Below are 20,073 nucleotides of genomic sequence, written 5' to 3'. Positions count from 1 at the left end.
AACTTCATAAGCTTTCATGACAAGCCTGCCCACTAAGGCTCACCTTGGTTCAGTTCACTGCTAGGGCTCAGTGACTGATGTTACCCAGACTTTCCACCTGCAATTAATCTAACACGTATTTGTAGATGCACCTTCAGAACACAGTGCTACAGTGGATGAAACAAGAGGTAAACGACATTTGTGTGTGTGTCAGCTGAAAGTGGTGTGACTCTAAGCTAGTCCAAACTTGGTTTGAACAAGAACACAGGCTCCCTCAGGCAAACAGATCTCTTGCATTAGCACATCTGGTCATCTGGATCTTTCGAAGTAAAGATAATAATTTATTTAAAAGTTTTTATCTATTGTTAATGACAGGGCTTGTGAAAGTAGGTTGACTGGTAAAGACTGAGGCAGAAGGCTTCTGGGAACAGATTAAGGGTGAGCCAGAAGAAGGTGAAAAAGCAAAATGAACAGTGAGAGTGTAGAGTTAAAAATATAAGGTGTAAATCTAACAACTATTGAAAACTTTACGTAACTACTGAAATATTTGACATGCAAGCTTAGGCTGGGAATTAAAGGTTTCCTTCCTTTTTCCAGCAACATCTAGTAGGAGGTTGATGACAGCTCAGAACTTCAGCAACAGAGAGTATCAGAAACAGAAATAATCTCCACTCCTGAAGTCTTTAAACATTTGTGATGGAAAGTACCTGCTTTATTTGCCTGACTATAATATAACTTTTTCACTTTCACAGTTGACATCTTCCACAGTTACATAATGCTTTGAACAGCTTTTAGGTTTACACTCTGTATTTTTAACTTTACATTCTCACTCCTGAGCAGACACCTTACTCGGGGGATAACTAAACTGCAGCTCTGCAGCGATGCCAACAAACATCAGCCCAGTGAAGCAGCTCGTCTCACAGAGCCATGATTTAGCCACATCCCCAACAGACTCATGGTTAAAGCAACCATCCAAGCAGCTGGAGGTCTAGAACAATTCAAATCTAAATCCCTTTTTCACCATACAAGCACTTACTGTGCCCTATTTGCCAGCTTCTGCACACCCTAACCCTAACCTGGACATAGCCAGTGTCTGTGGGATGTCCCTGAATGAGGCAGGGATGCCATGGGGCAGTGGCTTTGGCACACAGTCCAGCTTTAGTGCTAGCTTCCTAACTTGATTCTATAACTTGGCATTAAAATATATTAGCTGCAAAGTGGAGACAATCTTGAAAAAATGCAAGTCTTTCCCACACTGAGTGCTCTGAACACTGGGCTTTAAACACACCCCTGGTTTTTGCACCCTTCTTTTTGTCCCAGAGAATTTTTAGAGCCTTCTCTTGCTCCTGCATTTGACATCAGATGAAATTTTTGCAAGGTTCTAATTTTTGAGGGCAAGAGAAGAAGGCTCTGATAAAGAAGCTCTGAAGCTCTGAAGAAGGCTCTGAGCTAAACCCTGGTTCTGCTGTGGTCCAGCCCAGCAAGGGCCGTGGAAAGTGCCCTGAGCAGAGTGACTCTGGCCACATACAGAAACCAGAAAAGGCCATTTACAAACCTAAACACAAAAAAGCACTCACTAAGTGAATTTAAACACCGCCTCCAGCAGCAGGCACTGATGGGGATTGTTAGAGCTAAATTCTACACAGGGTACTTCTTCCACCTCTTATAGATGGTAGTGTTTGAAATGAGCTCAGGGTAGGAAGAGCCAGTTTCCAGAAGGAGAAATCTCAGGTCAGGCTGCTTCAAGGCATGAGGCCATTTGGACAGTGAGCTATGTCCCCCAGACTCTTCCTTATGGAAAACTGGGTGAAGGAGCAGCTAAGGCTCTCCACCTTAACTCCACACTTAAGCTGAAGGTACTGAGATACTCAATTCCAGGTCTATTATCTGAGAGCCTTTACATGTGGAAAGATAAAAACTTAAATGTACTATTTAGCATTTTATTTTCTGATGTGTTAAAAAAAAAAAAAAAAAAGTGCCTTTCCCCTACATTTAAACTGTAAATTAAAACTTTTTTATCTTTACCTGGAAGGGAAAGCTGTTAGTTGAACGACATTTTAAAAAAGGTTTCCAGTTTGAGTTTTGCTCACTTCTGCAGGCTGGATATGATTGGAATTACAGTATTACATTGTGTTATGACACAACTTGATGATGTGTTGCTTGTAAGTGTTAGCAACAAAAACTAGCTCACTATAAAAATACAAACCTGATTCTATTTATTCATTACTCACAAATAAAGGGAGGATTTTCATTAGAACTTAACTATACATAAGTCTGCTAAAACCTTTTCAAAGTACACAAAGAGTTTAATTCTCTTTCCAAAATGACTAAGAGCTCCTACAGAAGAGCCCTCTTACGACTAACTGGGAAGAACATTACATCCATAGTGGAAAAGAACATCGCTTTTTAAAGAAGTAATTCATCATGCCACCTGCTACCATGTCCCCATTCTTCATAACTTATTTTTATTGACCAAGGACAATGTGGGGAAAGAAAAATGCAGTAGAGATGTATTAAACATTTAAAAAGTCTAAGAAAATAGAAAAAAATCTTCCCATAAAACAGTTATTGATAACTTCTCCTCTTGGAGGACAGCATGATGTAGGGAACACCATTACTTTACTTCAGAGATAATGCAGAAGGCAGCCATCTGATGCTGTAAAGTCAGACCCTCCTTAAAGCACTTGCTGAGAAAATAGATGGGCCTGTTTTCTAGGCAGTGAAATCATAGACTGAACTTTCTTTTCCCTCTCTCTGGGGGAAGTTGCCAGCACACCCAAGGGAAGGTCTGGCGCCAGCTCTAAGGGGGCACTTTTGGATGCCTGCTTGGGTAATCCTGCCTTGGCTGCAGCAACAGTCTAAGAGGCATCTGGAGACAGGGCAGCAGAGAAGCCAACAAACAGCAAGGCTTCCTGCATGTTTTATAGAGCTGCCAGGCTTCTCATAGGATGAATCATGTCCAGGTATTGCTATGTCTCAGGTCCAAAAATCCAATAGCAGGTGTGAGAAGAGGGAGCTATTTACAAACAGCAGAAGCTCACGATGCCCAGTCTCACGGCTAAGCAGTGGGACTGGCCCAAAGATGCCTGTTCAAGTGTTCAGGTTCCTGTCCAGCACAACTGGAACTAATCTTGCCCTTTCTGCTATGTGCTCCCAGCTGGCCCTTGAGGCCCCTTTGGCTAGCTGCCTTCCCACCCTCTGTGCAGAGCATTTGCCACAGCTGAGCCTCTCTCTTGATCCAGGGCCACAAAGTCTCCTACAGCTTCTTGAGTCCAATACTGGATTTCTGAGTCTTACCACAGGCTCCCTTGTAAAGATTTAGAGGCAGACCCTCTAATTATGACCTTTATATCTTGCCATACTGCTGCAAAGAATAATATTGGTTATAATTTGGCTTTACACTAACTAGATTATCTGACCTTTTAGAAATAGACTTTTTATATAAGTACAACCAGCAGTTTAAAAAATACCAGCGTAGTCTGATGACTCAAGTGGTTGGTTCAAAGCACACTGGGCAGAGCTAGTCTCTTTGTACCACATGGCAGCTTTGCCATCTAATTATTGCCTTGGGTCTCTCATCCAGGTTTGATATCCAAGGCTAGATTGAGAAGGTCATTTGTAGTCTCAGTCTTACAGCACTAGATAATATTGACACGGAGTTGACTGATTTAAAATCAAAAATATGACAGTGGTTCTTGTTCCTTGGTGATCTATATATCTGTGAAAGATTATGATGGCCTAAGTACAACTCAAAAAGTACCTTACAGATATGCCATCAGTATTTCCTTGCTTCTTTTATGGTGATTAGAGGGAACATAATTTAATTGATGGTTTACTGGAATAATGTAATCTCAGTAGATACACAGATTGAATAAAACACTTTAAGCTTCTTTTTTTTATTATGTATTTCCTCATCCCTTTGTTATCATTCCAGTGAAGAGTAAATATAATGAGCAAATTTATGCCCAATGCAACTGGGTATAAATCTGAATAAGTGCTTTCAACTCCACCCAAGTATAAAGAACAAAACGGGAAAAAACAATGAATCAGTATTGCTTCAGTTTTGCCAGTATAGAAGTCTCTCAATTTATACTGCTAAAATTAAACTAGTTGTGAAAAAGCATGCCTAGAAAGTAAGTATTGGAGCTACACCACAAACCCCTTTAAATGTTTCATTAACTACAAGAACCTTAGTAAGTACTCTAATTGATATATTAAAATACTTTTTTCCCCAGAAATAATAAATACAAAAATAAGTACTGCTATCAGATAACAAAGATTTGAATATATGTAACTCAGGATAGCTTACAGTGCTCTGGCTCCTTGCTTTCTCAAGTTTTAAGAGGATCAATTATTCCAAAAATGTATATATCTTATTCCCTGGCAAACATGGAGCTAAAAAATCTTTGAAAATAAAGAACCCCCTTGGGAAAGCAAGTTCTCAGAAGTGTTGATCCCTTTACCTAGAGCAGGACAGGTTGCTCTGTCGTTTAACCTCTGGAGAAGGTGCCGTCAGTGCCCTGCCCTGCTTTGCCTTGCTGCACGACGAGCGTGCCAGCCTGCCGTGGGACCTCAGCTGGCCACCGGCACACACAGAGGCTGCTCCGTCCGCTCTTGCTACTTAGAACATGTTATTGCTTATGCTCCAGTTACTGACAAATAGCTTCTGTAGTAACAGGAATTGCGCATTTAATAGGCTGTGGGTTTTTCTGTCTTAACAACTTGGAAATCTGCCTCCTCCTCCGCCCCCGTCAATAAACTCTCTCTCCCCGAGACACAAAGTAGTGACCAGAACAAGTGCGTAGCTAGCACACTGAAAGGCTCAAGCACCGACACCTCTGTGCTCTTGGGGAGGCATTTGCTTCCTCCGAAACGAACTGAAAACCGGGTGTGAAAGGTGCGCCAGCCTGGTGATGAAGGCATCCATCTCCCTTCTGAAAAAACACCTCGCTGGGGTGAGTAGGTGAATGAGAAGAGAATTGTAATTTCATTTGTTCCAAACCAGCAATTGCAGACAGTTTAACCCCAGACAGCCGTGCCAGGAGCAGCAGGTTTTTCGTGCCCGTCCAGCCCGGCACATGGGCTGCGCCCGCAGCGGGTTTTGGGGTGCCCAAGTCCAGGGTTCTGCCGTCCCCGAGGGCTCTCCGCTGCCGGCGGCCCGGCCTCCCCCCTCACCCCCTCCCCCGACGGCTTTGGCGCCCACCGGCGGGGCGGGAGCCCCGGGGAGCGGGGCCGGACCGGCGGAGCGCGGCCGCCGTCGCAGGAGGGCTCTGAGGGACGGGCGGCGGCTGCCGCCGCCGCGGCTCCCCCGGCCCGGCCACGCTCCCCGGGGCTCCCCCGGGGCTGCCCCGCGCTCGCAGCCCCGGGCCCGGCGGAGGCGCCTGCGCGCTGCAGCCGCTCGGTGCCGGCCCCGCTGGCGCCGCCCGCAGCTCCCGCGGCTCCTCTGCCTATTTTAGTCACAGCCACGGCTCCGTGCCCGCCGCGGGACGCGGGGCCGCCAGCGGCGACGAGCGACGGCCCGAGTCCCTCCCGTCCGGGCGGCCCGGAAACTTTCCCGGGGCGCGGGGCAGGTAAGGGGCGCGGGCAGGGCGGGGGCCGAGCCGGACCGAGCCGGGGCGGGCAGAAGCCTCGGCGCTGCCTCCGCCCGCCCCCCGCCGGCGCTGTCCAGCCAGGCAGCGCTCGGAGCGCCGCCCGCTCTGCCCGGGGCCGGGGGCGAGCAGAGCCGGGGACGCCTCCGGCCCCGCCACGCTCCGGGACACCCGCGCCGGGGCAGGGGCGGCGGCGGGAGCGGCGGTCCCGGGAGGGCTGCCCGCCCCGAGGATTCGGGAGCGTCCTGAGCAGGGTTACAAGGGGTCACTGTCCCGGGAGGGAAGCCCTCCCTCCCTGCGTGCCCGGCGGGGGTAACCGGAGCTCCCGAGTCAGCCCTGCCTGGAAGTTGGAGAGCTCTGCCGTGTCCCCTCTAGAGAGGAGCGCGACACGGTGCCCAGCGCTGCTCCTCGCCAGGGCTCTGTCTGAAGTGGGACCCTTCCTTGTGTGTCTCAGGTTAGGGTTTGTCCCTTAGGACAGCGGGGTTTCTGATTATGCCCGGGTGCTGCCGCTCATTGACGGAAGAGCTGGCTCGAGGAGTTATCTCTACTGTCACAAAACCACCTCGGGATCCGGGCATTTCTTCCTCCGGCTGGGGGTTTGCCTCGTAGGCTGGCGTTATTTGGTTCTTCTCCCTCTCCATCAACTAATGGTAAGAGCAGATGAACCCTGAAATCGCATTTGCAGTTGCTCCTTTCCGAAGATAGAACGAGTGACACAAAGTACTTCCCTTCCCCAGCTACTATTTGTTTTTGCCAAACACATTCTTCCAAACTCTAATATATTATCACATTTTCTTAATCTGTTCTATAAATCTTCATATTTAGACTGTCTTTAGACTGTCAGTCACTTCATGGACAAATATTTTATGTAGTAGATCTCTAGTAATACTGAATCACAGACTACCTGATAGTGTTACAGATGTCATTGATGAAACCCGGGTTCCAGAGCTAGGGCTTCTTGCTAACTTTGTTGTTTAATGGGAATATGTTTGTACACATACGATTAAAATGTCTTCACTGACCACACCAAAACAAGGGATTGTTTCGACTTCTGCAGAACTGGTCCCGTACAGGCTTTCCACAAAGTTCTGTGTGGTGTCAAATAATAAAGTAGCTTAAAATGTCAACTTATAAAGTAATGCCTTGCCTGCAAAATAGTAAGTACACTGCAAATCCTCTAGTGAAACAGAAGAAAATGGTAACTGTGGTTTGTCAGTTGTGGCTCCTGATACAAACTTTGTCTTCACAGATATCTTAAAGCTTTTATGACAAAAGTTGAGACCAGACAGTTTATTAAGGATTCCAAAAAAGTGTTGTTAACTGAAGCTATGTTTGATCTTTTTATTAAGTGTCTGGGTTCTTTAGAGAGGAGATTTTTCTCCACACTTTTAGTGTGTTCTCCTACTTTGCGCAGAAGAGCTCTGGTCAGTGTGTCCAGATGATGACAGACAGCCTGTGTTTATGTGTTTAGACTCATGGCTCATGACACATCTCTGTAAGCCAGTTGCAGGCATGGTGAACCAAGCCTCTTTTTTGGGAAATAAAGTTCATGTCAGGTGGTTGGTTTCATGGCAATACATTCCCATTGAAAGGCACTACTGCACCATACAAACTCAATTAAGCAGAATTCTGCAGAGTTCAGCTGTAGTTCATTAACCCACTTTTAAAGCACTTTTGAAACGTGCCTTGTGGCTGCTTTCTCCACTATTAATTTAAAAGTTGAACTGGAGAGAAGCTTGAAGTTGTATTTTCTTTCAAATTTTATTCTAAAATATAAGAAAACAGACCCCCTTAATTGTTTTTTGGTAATGCTGTTCAGTATTCAAGAGCCTTGCTCAAATTTATTCAAGTGCTGGTGATCTTAAAAAAAAGTCTATCATTCCGTATTCATCTTTCTATGAGCAAAAGAACTTTAAAAAAATTAGTTATAATTCTTAATTTGGTGGGACTATCACATCTACTTATGGTTCATTAATTCTAATTCAATTTGAAAGGAATATGTATTTTTTTTTATTTCAGCCACTGTCTAGATGATAAAATAGACAGCATTTTCAACATTGGCTTTACAAACACGGAGAGCTGCATTGTATATTTTACAGTGAAAAATGAGGAATTGTTGAAGTACTGGAAGTTGTGTATAGTTAGCTGATCTTTAAATAATTAAAGATTAAATAATACCAGCTTCACTGTGTGCAGTGCTCCTAATGAGCCTTAAACTCGGGTTTAAGGCTCATTAGGAGCACTGCATATAGTGATTAGAAATTTGGTGGGTTCTTTGTGTGGAGTGTTGACTTCAGTGTAGAGGTGGCATTGGGGTGTCTCCAGGGTTGGGCAGCAGCTGGCTGAAGGGGCTGCTTGGTTGAACAACCTTAAGCATGGTAGCCTAAATTCTGCCTGACCAGAGCAGGGCTTTGGTCCTGGAAAGTCCTGCTTGGCTGGTGGTCGTGTCTCAGAGCTGCCCTGAAGGCAGTGAAGCACCACTGGTGGCTGGACATGTCCCAGCTGCTTGTTTTGCAGCTCTGAGCATTCCCAGAAGGATTACTGTCTGGGGAGGTATCACATCACATGGATGATCTCGGTGTGGCGGGTCCAGTTTGGGAATTGCAGCCCAGGCGGGTACTGGAAGGACTCGGAAGTGTGGTCTGACTGCTCTTCCTAAGGCCTGAGGCACTTTACTTTCCATGTGACAGCCTCCACTCAGAGCACTGATCCAGTGGGTGAGGCAGCGATGAGACATGAATGGGACACGGAATGCCTGCCTCAGCCCAAGGGAGTGCTAATCCAGCTTCTCTCTTCCCATGATGGTGCTCCCAGTGACTCATTTTGATTTGTGTGGGTGGGTCACTTGCTGCCCTTCTTGTTGCAGCTGTGATGTTGTGCAGAAGGGACACAGAACTGCACTGCAGTCCCTCTTCCTCTGCCCACCCAGGGAGTGGGATCCTGAGGTTTGGTTGTTCGGGTTGCAGACAGGCTCCACAGTAAAGCATTCACATCCCTTTCTTTGAACACATTCTCAGGAAGGGATGCTGGCTCCACACAGATGAAGATTTCATCTATAAGGTATACAGGAGGAATAATTTCAGAGATATACCTGTCTTCAGTGTTTTCTGTTGTCTAAAGTAGCTCTCAGTTGGTATCTGAGACAGGCTTCTGGATTTCTCTGGGAAGACCAGCTCCAAAACTTTCTAGGTATATACAACTTTTTTATATCAAGTAACTCAAGACAAAAGTCCAGAAGACATTGTTGCAATCATCTAATGTGATTACCTGTAGCATAAAAAACAGAATCATAGTACATAATTTTTTAAATAATAGTATACCCAGATTTATTTTAGGGACCAGACAGCATCTTAACTTCTTTAATTACTAGCAAAGGAAATCTTTAAAGCCATCCTACTAAATAATTGCCTTTGCTATGTATGCTTGTGTGTCTTTGAAATCTGAATATTTCTAGTTTGATAGTGACTGATTGTCTTGATACTGTTGTCTTTTAGATTGGATAGTCCTTTTCTTCCTCACCTTCCTTCCACCTCCCTGCAGGCTGCATTTTGTTGGGGAAACCTTGTGTTTTCCAGTATTGTAATTACAGCTTTCTCTAGGATATAGTCTCAAGAAGTTTAAGGTAATGTAGCTTGTGTTGTTAGTTACTGTCCTTATTGCTGCATGCATGTTCTCAGCCTGAAGTGGGTCCAGGGACAGTTGATCACTGAAAATAGCTGGTTTACGTTCCCACACTTGCCTAGAGGCACATAGCCATAGCTCTCTGTAGATGCACAGCTCCTTTGTGCCCTGAGTTAGACACTGCATTGCAATTAAGAGTTTGGTTCTCCTGGTCCCTGGGGTGTCTAGCCCCTCTGCAGAAGGAAAGTAGCCTGGGGAAAGTATGCAGCATAAACAGGGATTGGGAGCCATAGGTGTCAGTAGGGTCCACAGAGGGAATACCAGGGATGTAGGGGCAGTGGAAGGAAGGGGGATCTCAACCTTTACACTGCGTGTGAAACTACTTGATGAAATTAAGGAGCAATTTCTTTTTATAATGTAAATGATGTTAGACCAGATGTAATTTGTGAGCCTAGAGCAGGTGCTTGGAGCTCATCCTTCTGGAAATGGGGGGTGTCTAGGCCAGGAGGACCCCCCCCTGCCTGGAGGGACTGTCTTGCCCCTGGTGGAGTTGCTGGAGTGTTGAGCCAGGCTATGACTCCTAGCTGATGTGTAAACTTACACACTGTAATGTGCTAAATCCATCATAATCTCATTTTGTGCTAAGACTTGCATATGTTGTAAAGGAAAATCTTTCCTTTTGCTTCCAAACCAGTGGCAAACAATTCACCCAGGCTGGTTATATGATTAGCATGTACAGCTCTATAGCCTGTCCACATGTATAATGTGAAAGTGCTTTCAGAGTGCTTGGGGTAAGGCAAATAAAGAATGGACTATTCAAACTCTGAATAGCTTTATTGTTGATTTAATTAAAAAATACCAAAGAGAGAACTGCTGGTGGCCTCAGGGCTTTTAGTGTTTCTTTTTTACAGGAATTACTGTGATCCAGACACAGTAACTAACACTCAGAGCTTCTCAGAGTTGAATTTGAATCATCAGTGACAAAAATGGTGTAAAGTACATGGCTCTCGAGCAAATTAAAAATGTACATAATAGGTAATTCTGTGTCTGAACACTGCAGTCTAGGGAGGAAACACCCATTTGAGGAGGGGGAAGGTTGTAAAGTGCATTTGTACAATGCAAATTCTTTCTGTTTTGACTGGTTCAGTGTACTGTTTATATGAAATTTTAAGTTGCCAGCAGATATTTGGTAGCATATAAGTGAAATACTCCATTTTCTGCTTTGAAACTCCAGCAAACTCTGTGATTTCAACACTTTCTGATGGCAACTTTGTCCTCTCAGCACTGCTGTTTATTTTAAAGGAGTCCATGCCACTGTATATTGCTCACATCTCTAGCCTGCGCTGATTTTTCACATCACTTCATCTGCTCCTGCTGGAAAAGGTGGGATGTGTGGTGGGGCAAGACACTCTGAAGCATGTCAGTAATTCAGGCTGTGTTGGCAGGGCACATCTCCTTCCCGAGCTGGGAGGACTCATTTTGAATGAAGCTCAGCTTTTGGCAGCCTACAGATGTCCACGTGTGTCATTCTGATTACGGCAGTCCTGTGGCAGGGAGTGTGCCGTGCATAGTGCTCCTTCTCCATGGGCAGGGGATGCAGTAGAAAGTACTCAGTGTTTGCTTGGGAAGGCACAGTTCTTCAGCCTTATCAGCCAAGGCACATGTTTTAAATGCACTTTCCTGCTTGCTGGCTCATCACCATCAGATGAACTTGCAGCAATAGCTGTTCACCACAGCCAGGGCAATCGAAACATGACATCAAACAAAGCAGAAGGACAAAGCACCTCAGTGACAGGATGGTGTCCACTCCAGGTGCTTAAAAATGGTAATGTTGTCTGCTGTGAAGGATGACTCAGTTGGTATCACAGCTGTTTGGTTTTTTGGTTAGGGGGATTTTTCTCCCCCACAACCTCACTTGCAGTAGATGAATGGTTTAATTAGAGTGACTGTTCTGAAACTTTCAAGAGTTTAAATTTTGGACTTGCAGGAACTATAAAGAAAAATGTGAAAGGCCTCATCTAGCATTAAATACCCTTCAAAATTGGAAATTTTACTATACTTAAGCCTTTTACTATTATTGCCTGTGCTCTATTTACAATTGCCAATGATATTTAGCTCCCAAATATTAGAAGGATTTCTTATTTGAGAAGAGCTGTATCCTCTCTTTCCAACTGCAGTTCGCTGGTAGCAAGCATGCCTGCTCTTCACCATAGCCCTGAGAAATCAGTCCCATTTAGGAGTGGGTTTTGTCAGTATTTCCAGAGGGTTTAGTTTTGCCTGCACACCTTGTGTAGCTCAGGAAAGTGTTGTGTTAGTAAGGCTGTGCTTTGGGCTAGCACTGGCCTCCCTCCTTTGCCCTTCCTCTTGCCTGGAAGGAGAGAGGCCCTCTCCAGTCTGGGAGATGCTGCAGCACAGTAAAAGTTCTCATGGTGTAGAACTAATGGAATAAGTGGGAATTTTCCACACAGTGGTTTTGGAAGACAGGTCCCATTCTGAAAATGAACAAATGCAGAACAGTTTTCTCAGGACTTTGTGTATGATGAGCCTATATCCATGTCCTAGTGGTATGCTGTTCTTTCCAAATTATTTGGCCCATCTTGTCATAAGAGATGCTTTACAGAAATGCTGTGAGCTGTAGTGTGGGCAGACTGAGAAAGCAATACGTGAATTAAAAATTGTACATACATTCTGTGAAATTACTATTATGTTGTGTCAAATTATTGCAATGTGTGACCTTACATGATGAAAAGATGTTGGTAATGTAAAGCAAATTACTGCTCCACCATGGTTTTGTTTGTGGCATGCATACAGTTTCCAGTGTATCTCCCCAGTCATGGTTCCCTTAAAAACACGGATTTTTATTGTTTTCATTTAGAAATTAGGGTCTTCAGTAAAACTGCTTAGAGCAAAATGCTGGCAGCAGAGCAGAAGTACTGACAATAATCCAAAATCACTATTATCAGCGATTCTGTTTTAAACAAACAATCAATCAAACAAAAAACTTCTGCTACTGATTTCTGACTGTGTAATGGAAATACTGACTGGATTCAGAACACAAGGTCTGGAAACTGCATGCTCCAGTTTTATTTTCTTTTGATTCAAAAATCTTACCCCTTGATCACAGAAGCACCACCTAAAATTCCTCATGACCGTTACCATAGCTAAATAACTTCTTTATAACTAATGCAGCTTCTATCTCCCAGTCTCCAAGGGACAAATCCTACATCTGAGGGGAATCCTGTACCAGAGGAGAGTACTTGGATAAAGAAACAATCTGCAAAGGTTTTAGTTGCAAACTGCCTTATTCTTTTAATGCTGTTCTTACACTGCAGGAGGACTTTGAGCATTGGAATTTGGAGAGATTCTGTGCTCTTTAGCTGTGGTATTTTTATGGGCCAGTGACTTTCCTATCACCAGTCCCAGAGAGTGAGAGTCTCCTCCTAACTTGTTCTTCTGAGCTCTGCTGCTCAGTTGTGTGGGATTTTATGTCTTTATTTGGCACCAGTGTTATTCAGTCATAGAATTAATGTTGGGGTTTGAATAAACGTCAAAGAAGTGATGCTGTGGTGACTAGGAAATACAATACAAATTTTCTTTATTAATTTCTTAGACCTGTTGCTGTAAAAGAAGCACCACTGAAAGCCCTGATGAATGATGTTGGATGCTTCACTGCAACAGCAGTGCTTTTAAAGTATTGACTTCTGTGGCTCTAGTGAGGGGAAAAAAAACCAAACTACTTTGATATTCTAGAGAATCTGATAATTTTGATAACAAGATAGTTCTTAGTCTCCATGCTGTTCTACCAGGAAAAGAACCAGACAATAAGGCTTTGGAAGGTATCAGTACTGATTACACCACTAATATATTCTGGCTTTGCAATTTCTATCATGTATATTCTCAGATTGAAGTATGTATTTTTATTTTAAAAGACAGATATAGAAAGCTTGTTTTGATTTTTTTGTTTTTAGATTTATTTTGGAGTTTCTTTCATACTTCTTGGTTGTGTGTTTTCCTTTGAAAACTCTTAGGAATACATCACCATATGAAAATGAATAGCATGTTTCACACTTTAGAGTGTTGAACGATAAAATGATGTGGTCCATGGCATGAAATTCTATTATGTAGAACTTCGAATGTTAAAAAATTGCTTTGTAAATGTCCCTTGAGTCGTATTTTGCAGGACAACTTACTTCATGTTCGAATAACATAATCTGTATCAAGATACCTTTAAGCTTTTTATTCTTCTTTATTTATGACAGGGGTTTTTTTTGCCTGTTATCCTTGGAGCAGAAAAGACCATCCCCTGTGACACTTGGGTTTCCCTTGTTGTGGTGTTTGGAGATGGAGTTTGTTGTCCCCAGGAACAGAGAGCAGAGAGTTGAGAGAATGCTCAACCCAATAATGAGAATGATTTGATCGAAATCCAGAGAGATGGAGGAGGTGAACAAGGAAGAAGAGTTCGCTGTCTCTTTTTGTTAAAGAGCTGGGTAGGACATTTAAAAATGTCAGGGAGCAGGGTCTGGACCAACAAATCCAACTATCTTGTCAGCAGTGAGGCTGTACAAAGGCTTGTCACAGGATGTTGTGAATGCAACACACAGCTTTACATGGATTCAGTGGCAGTTCAGTGGTTACTACTCAGATCACAGATACAGAAAACATGATCTTCAGCTGAGTGAATATTAAAGTTTGATCCTGGAATCACAGGGCTTCAAGGGTAATTGGATCGTAATGTAGTCTGTGGTTTTAGGCAATTAAACTTTGATAAAATTACTTGATGAAAATAATTTTATAAGTAATTCATCTCTTCTTCACTTGTCCAGATCAGATGAAGCTACAGATGACATGACCAAAGTCAAAACAATGCATGAACTGATGAGAAACAGCACTGAGAACGTTAGCTGCTTAGATGCTGGAAATCCTAAGTGCAACTTTACTACCAAAAGAGACCCTGATGTTATGTGACCATTGAGCAGAGTTTGCAAGAATGGAAAACCAAAGGAAAACCAAAACTATTTGCATCTCATAAATAAAAATTTTCAAGATTCAGCTGAATCAAATAATTATTCCAGCCATGGGAGAAAATGCAAGTTTTTGGGAAAGTTTGATATATGCACATCCTCTGTGTACGACCTGGAAGCAAGAGGCAGAGGGATCTATCTACCACCTAGCCAGTATTTTCTTTGTTGTGGGCTTCATGGGTGGAAGTGGATTCTTTGGGCTCCTCTACGTCTTCAGCTTGCTTGGACTGGGCTTTCTCTGCTCTTCTGTTTGGGCTTGGCTGGATGTATGTGCTGCTGACATATTCTCCTGGAATTTTGTACTGTTCGCTATATGCTTCGTCCAGTTCGTTTACGTTACCTACCAAGTCCGGAGTGTTGCCTTTGACAGAGAATTCCAGGAACTCTACAGTGCTCTCTTCCAGCCTCTGGGAATTTCCTTGACTGTGTACAGGAAGATCGTCTTGTGCTGTGATGCAGAAGTGATTACCCTGGAGAAGGAGCATTGTTATGCCATGCAGGGCAAAACACCTATTGACAAACTGTCCTTGCTTGTGTCAGGCAGGTTGGTGTTGCTTTGTTCAGGTTTTCTGCAAATATCTTTATTTTCCTCTCCTTATTGAAAATGAAAGAAAAAAAAAGGATAAAGCCTGGTTTGTGTATTGTTTGTTTATTTTCCAGAACAACAGATTAAATATTAATGCAAGTAATATAAAAATTTATAGGTTAAATACACTTGTGTAGGGTAGTACTAGCATAAAACCACTAAGCACAGAATCTGTAATAGCATAAAGAAAAAATTTGAAGTCATTCTTTTGCAGGCTTCTGTATCATATCATTTAACAGGTTAGGCAGATAAAGGGAATAAATGTGGATTTTCAGTGTTCAGGTTATGGCTTGCTTTCTATCTACTGCCTAACTGATGAGCATAGCATCTGTCCTATTTTTCTTTACTAATATCATCTGAAATGGGACAAAATGTTAGTTATAAAACTGAATATACTGAGATAAACCCTGTTTAATGGAGATCTTGACTTTGATATAGATTGTATTTGGTTGCTTTCAAGGGCGTGGGAGAAGGGTATCGATAAGGAAGAGAAAAAGAATTAAAAGTGCCCTTTCATTACAAGAGGATGTAGTTGAGCCTTATCAAGACTTGCAGACCCGGGTCTACAGTTACTGTATACTGTGGCCCTTTGTTAGACTCTGAGGCAGTAAATCCACCTGGTTGTACTCCCTGCTTCCAGGAGAGCCTTCTGGCAGCCTTGCTGATGCTTTCCTGGAGGGAAACACTAGCTTTTGTACTGTATGCAAAGCAGGATGCAGTCCCAGACCACCACAAGAGTAGGTTGGACACCCAGAGGTGATAGACGTGGACTGTCCTTGATGGAACACTTGGTGGGTGCTTTTTGATAGCCTGCTGCATGGATAGATGGAACCTGTAGGCAGCTTGACACTCAGTTGATTTAGGACTACCTGCAGTGAACAATATGGATTGTGGGCAATTTTCCGTAGTGACACCCTGGTTCACAACACTCTTGGGAGCTCTCTAGGAGAAGTATCCATCCTTCTACATGCCCAGCCAGTTGGTGATCACCCAGAGTTCCTGCTGCCCTTCACCATGTGGTACAGGGCTGCTTGTGTGCCTTCAAATTTTTTATGTTATTTAAAAAGTAGCAAGGAAATTAAGTTTTTCTTTGGCATCTTCAGAAGGCCACAGCATTTAAACAGAGATCCCATAACGCCAGGCTGTTCTTCTGGCTCCAGACATAGTCCTGTGGCCATGTAATTCCTGATAAACATGGAGAGAGGTCTACCTGACACCTGCCATGGGGCACTCCTGCTTCCCACTCCCAGTTTTTGCCACTTTGTTCTCTCTAAAATGTGTATTTGCCAAAACTAGAAATAAATCCCATGGTTTTCAGGAGAAGCAGATAAATGCTGTTATGAGCATTGGTCTTTCACCTTTCCAGTGCATGATGGCCTTTTAATGGCAAGGCTTGCGCATCACTACACAGGCCTACCACAGAGAGAATAATGTGGTTTGAATAAGGCCTGGAAAGGTTTCCCTTTCAGTTGCATGATTGTCTTGTATTCTCCTTCAACTGGCCTGAGCAAGTTGGGTTCAAAAAATATAATTAGGATAATGTTGGCCATTGATTGCTTTTTCATGCGTTCAAAGTTATATTTAAATTCCTCAGACAGGAATAGCACATTCTTGTAGTAGTCATTGCTGGTAGTGCTAACAAATTAACACATCTTATCTTGGTAGGATCAGAGTGACAGTTGATGGGGAGTTTCTGCATTATATTTTTCCTCTTCAATTTCTGGACTCTCCTGAATGGGATTCACTGAGGCCCACAGAGGAAGGAATTTTTCAGGTAAAAGTTAAAAGGTTCCCTTTTTTTTTTTTTTTAGTGCTACAGGAAACTGTTCAAGTATTGCTTGATTTAGAAAGAAATTTATTCACTTGTGGGTTTCATTTGTGATACTATGCAAACAAGTGGCATCCCATTAGTTTGGGAAGTTCTCTTTATCTGTTGGGCTGGTCTTGCTGTGTGTGTCTTGTTACAACAAACAGGGGTTTTCTTAAAGTTAGTCTGGGAGGTAGGCTGTGTTTGCATTCTTTGGCTGCGCTGATATTCAGCCCTGAGAAGTCAGGTTTCCTCGGGGTGGGAAGAAGCTGGTGCTGAAGAGGTTTCCCAATGGGAGATGAGCCAGGGGAAGACGTGCCTGGGACACAGCTTGGCACGGGTTACAGCAAGGGACACGGTGTCAGCAGCAGCTGCCCCTGCGCTCTGTGAGCCCTCCCGCTGCTGTCACTTGCCTGACACGCTGGCTCCTGTCTGTGTTGGATCTGATGTCTGCTGTCACGAGGACAAATGGCATTTGTTGAGAGCTTTCTTTAGACCTGCCTTTTCAGCTGAGGCTGCCAAGAGTAGAGCGGGGAGTGCAGGGCTGAACCGGGGCACCCATGTGGCACTGAACAAGGCATGCCATATGGGCACAGGCATATTGTCATTGCGGTAACTAGATGTGATCACTTAGTCCATATCCAGTCACCTTTCTGATTTGTCTTTTGCATACAGTAACCTCCCAGAGCTCTCTGGCTCGGTTAAAAGGCTCTAATTGCAGTAGACAGGTTCTGCTGGGAGAGGGGGTGCCTTCTGAGCAAGGGCAGCAGCAGCAGCACCACCACCTTGTCGCCTGGCTGTTCAATTCTCTCTTCTCAGGTAACACTTACGGCAGAAACGGATTGTCGGTACGTGGCCTGGAGGAGAAAGAAGCTCTACCTGCTGTTCGCTAAACACCGCTTCATCTCCCGCCTGTTCTCCATTCTGATTGGGAGCGACATCGCTGAAAAACTGTACGCTCTGAACGACAGGGTGCACGTGGGGCAAGGCTTTAGGTACGACATCCGCTTGCCCAACTTCTACCACGTGGCACTGCCGGAGACCCCTACGGTGCAGCCCTCGCACCACTCCCACCACCTCCAGCGAGGCTCCCCCCGGCGCAAGCCCGCGGGGCTTACAAACTGCGGCTCCTTCCTCGCACCTTCCTAGGAAGGAAAATTCTGCTGCAGCCATTCCTCAAAACGGTGAAGGGAAATGGAAGGTGGCAAAGCAGAAGAGCAGAGAGACAAAAGCAGATGAAGCCAAATTTGACTGACAAGTGCCATTTATGTTAACTGGAGTAGGTTGAATTCTCTATCTCAAGCCAGCAGTTGGTTTCTGCATTTTGACTGTGCAATATGTTTACTTTCTGTTGATACTCCTGTTGATCTTCAGCTTTTTTGTTTTGGAGGAGAACAAATCATAACAGTCTGAGGTCTTACTGCAATTGTGGTGACCTCTGTGGTGGTGTGTTGTTTTGTTGTTTGTTTTGTTTTTTTTTAAAGCAAGCCCATGGTATTTGTAATTATATTTTCCTCAAAAATTTTTGTCACAATGAAGTATAGTCAGAATAGTCAATGAAAACAAGTAAGTTGTCTTCAAAATATAGCAACTGGCTTATAATGTTCTTTTTTATGCCATGTGAACATTCTCTCTATTTACATGAATAATGTTGCCGAAAAAAGGCTAAGGAACGATCACATTGGGTTTGTTTCTTAAAGAAATGAAAGATTTTGAAATGCACAGCAAAATTGTTAAAAACCCAAAAAAACCAAAACAACAAATTCTGTCCCATGAGTAATTGGTTTCTCTCCGACTGTCCTTAAGAGGTATTACATGAAAAAAAACATAAGTGTAATTGCTGGCATTAGAAAAATAAAACAGCTGTAACTGCTGCAAATACAGCTTAGGGAAATGGTTGTGTAGCATTTCTGATAGAATGTGATGCTATAGAACCTGGGCTTCTGCAGTGTAAGTGCCCTTCGTGACATGTACAATAAATAATATTAATCAATCTACTGCCAAACCATTGGATTTTGTTGTATAATGTTCCTTTTAGCTATGTTTGTCAGGAAGAGACTAAACAGCTGCAGCAATAAATACAATTTTTAACCGACACATTCTTGTTTAGCTTCCAGAGTCACTTTTCTGTGCCTATGAAATTCTTGATTTAAAATATAGTCTCTCCCTAATTCTGTGGTGTTTTAATGACATAAGGGAACCTCAGATTGCACCTCAGTAGGAAGGATTTGGTTTCAGCCCTCAGGGTCACTGTGCCTTTGAAGAGAAGTGTCCAAATGTCTTTGCTAACTCACCTTCCTGCTGCTCTGCCTGATGCCTGCCAGTAATCAAAAAGTAAGAAGCATTACTATTTTATGAGAATGGATTGCTGCTTGATATGTCTGGAAGTAGATAATATTTTTAATATTTTAAAATTGCTGGCTTGTTTGATAGGACGACCCCTGTGTGCTTCTCTATGTGTGGGTATACATATAAGTTTAGATCTTGTGAGTTGTTTCTGGAGGACCTAAAATGATGATACAATCTTACACTTGAAGGATAATCATGCAGTATGTATAAAAAAGCTATTAGGAGTGATGTGAAACCTGTTTGAAGAACATTTAGTGTAGAGCAGATAAGATTGTACAAGTATTGCTTTTAGCTTTATGATGCTTCCTCAGAGAGGAAAACCAGCCAAACATAAATACCCTAGCATGCAATGTGATAACCCCCAAATCATTCCCATAACCCTTCCAGGCAATGTATTCTGTATGTACTGCTTAATGCATGAAGTCCCTGAGTCACAGAGCTACTTTGTCTTGACTGAAAGAGAATTGGAAAAAAATGCAAACGGTTCACTGATGGCTTTTAATGACCTGTTCAGATGATAACTAAGGCACAAAGTGCCAGAGGCTGGCAGCATGTTGTAAGGATCTGTATAACAGTCTACAAACATAAAAATATTTTAAATGCATAAGAGATCTTATTCTAGTCTTAGGTGTAATATAAATTATTTGTTAATGTTCTTCTTGGTTTTCTTGAATATTTGGCCTATTTATTCAAGAAAACTTGTCTTCACTAAATTCTGACCCTACTGAAGTTAATTAGCTTGATCATCTTCACCTTAAAATAAGACCAAGGAGTCTTACTCACCCCATTTCTATATCAAGCTTATGTATTCTATTTAAGCTGTAGCATAGTGCTTAGAAAGATACTGGGGAATGATGGGTGCTTCATGACATATTTTGATATTTTTTTCTTTTTTGTGACTGTTGTATGCCTTGGTTTCTGTCACACACTTCCCAAACACAATCCTCTGTGATGCTTTTCTCTGCTGGAATTGGTTACTGTCAGAAATCTCTACCAGGACATGTCTGAGTCAATATCTGAACATACTCTTAGCTAATCTTGTTTAGGTGCTGCTACTGTGCTTTCCGGGCTTTGAGTCATTTTTAAAAAATTGGTTCTAGTTTTCCAGCATCTGTTTGAGAC

At 43.2% G+C, this 20,073-nt stretch overlaps 1 protein-coding gene across 2 annotated transcripts; it reads left to right on the top strand.

Moving 5' to 3' along the window:
- The first annotated feature begins 5,354 nt into the window (after window positions 1-5,354).
- Window positions 5,355-18,701, top strand: POPDC3 (popeye domain containing 3). 2 transcript variants are annotated; one of them, XM_068184163.1, is made up of 4 exons: window positions 5,355-5,549; window positions 14,012-14,753; window positions 16,461-16,569; window positions 17,422-18,701. In XM_068184163.1, the coding sequence occupies exons 2-4, from the start codon at window positions 14,263-14,265 to the stop codon at window positions 17,749-17,751; spliced, it is 930 nt and encodes a 309-aa protein (XP_068040264.1). In that variant the 5' UTR covers window positions 5,355-5,549; window positions 14,012-14,262; the 3' UTR covers window positions 17,752-18,701. The 2 variants fall into 2 exon arrangements, with proteins under 2 accessions (XP_068040264.1, XP_068040265.1); XM_068184164.1 differs by lacking the exon at window positions 5,355-5,549 and adding an exon at window positions 5,820-6,217.
- Window positions 18,702-20,073: the final 1,372 nt, after the last annotated feature.

This window comes from Anomalospiza imberbis, chromosome 3 (genome assembly GCF_031753505.1).
Source record: "Anomalospiza imberbis isolate Cuckoo-Finch-1a 21T00152 chromosome 3, ASM3175350v1, whole genome shotgun sequence".
Lineage (NCBI taxonomy): Eukaryota > Metazoa > Chordata > Aves > Passeriformes > Viduidae > Anomalospiza > Anomalospiza imberbis.
Note: the sequence above shows the minus strand (reverse complement) of the source record. Positions and strands in the feature narration are given on the sequence as shown.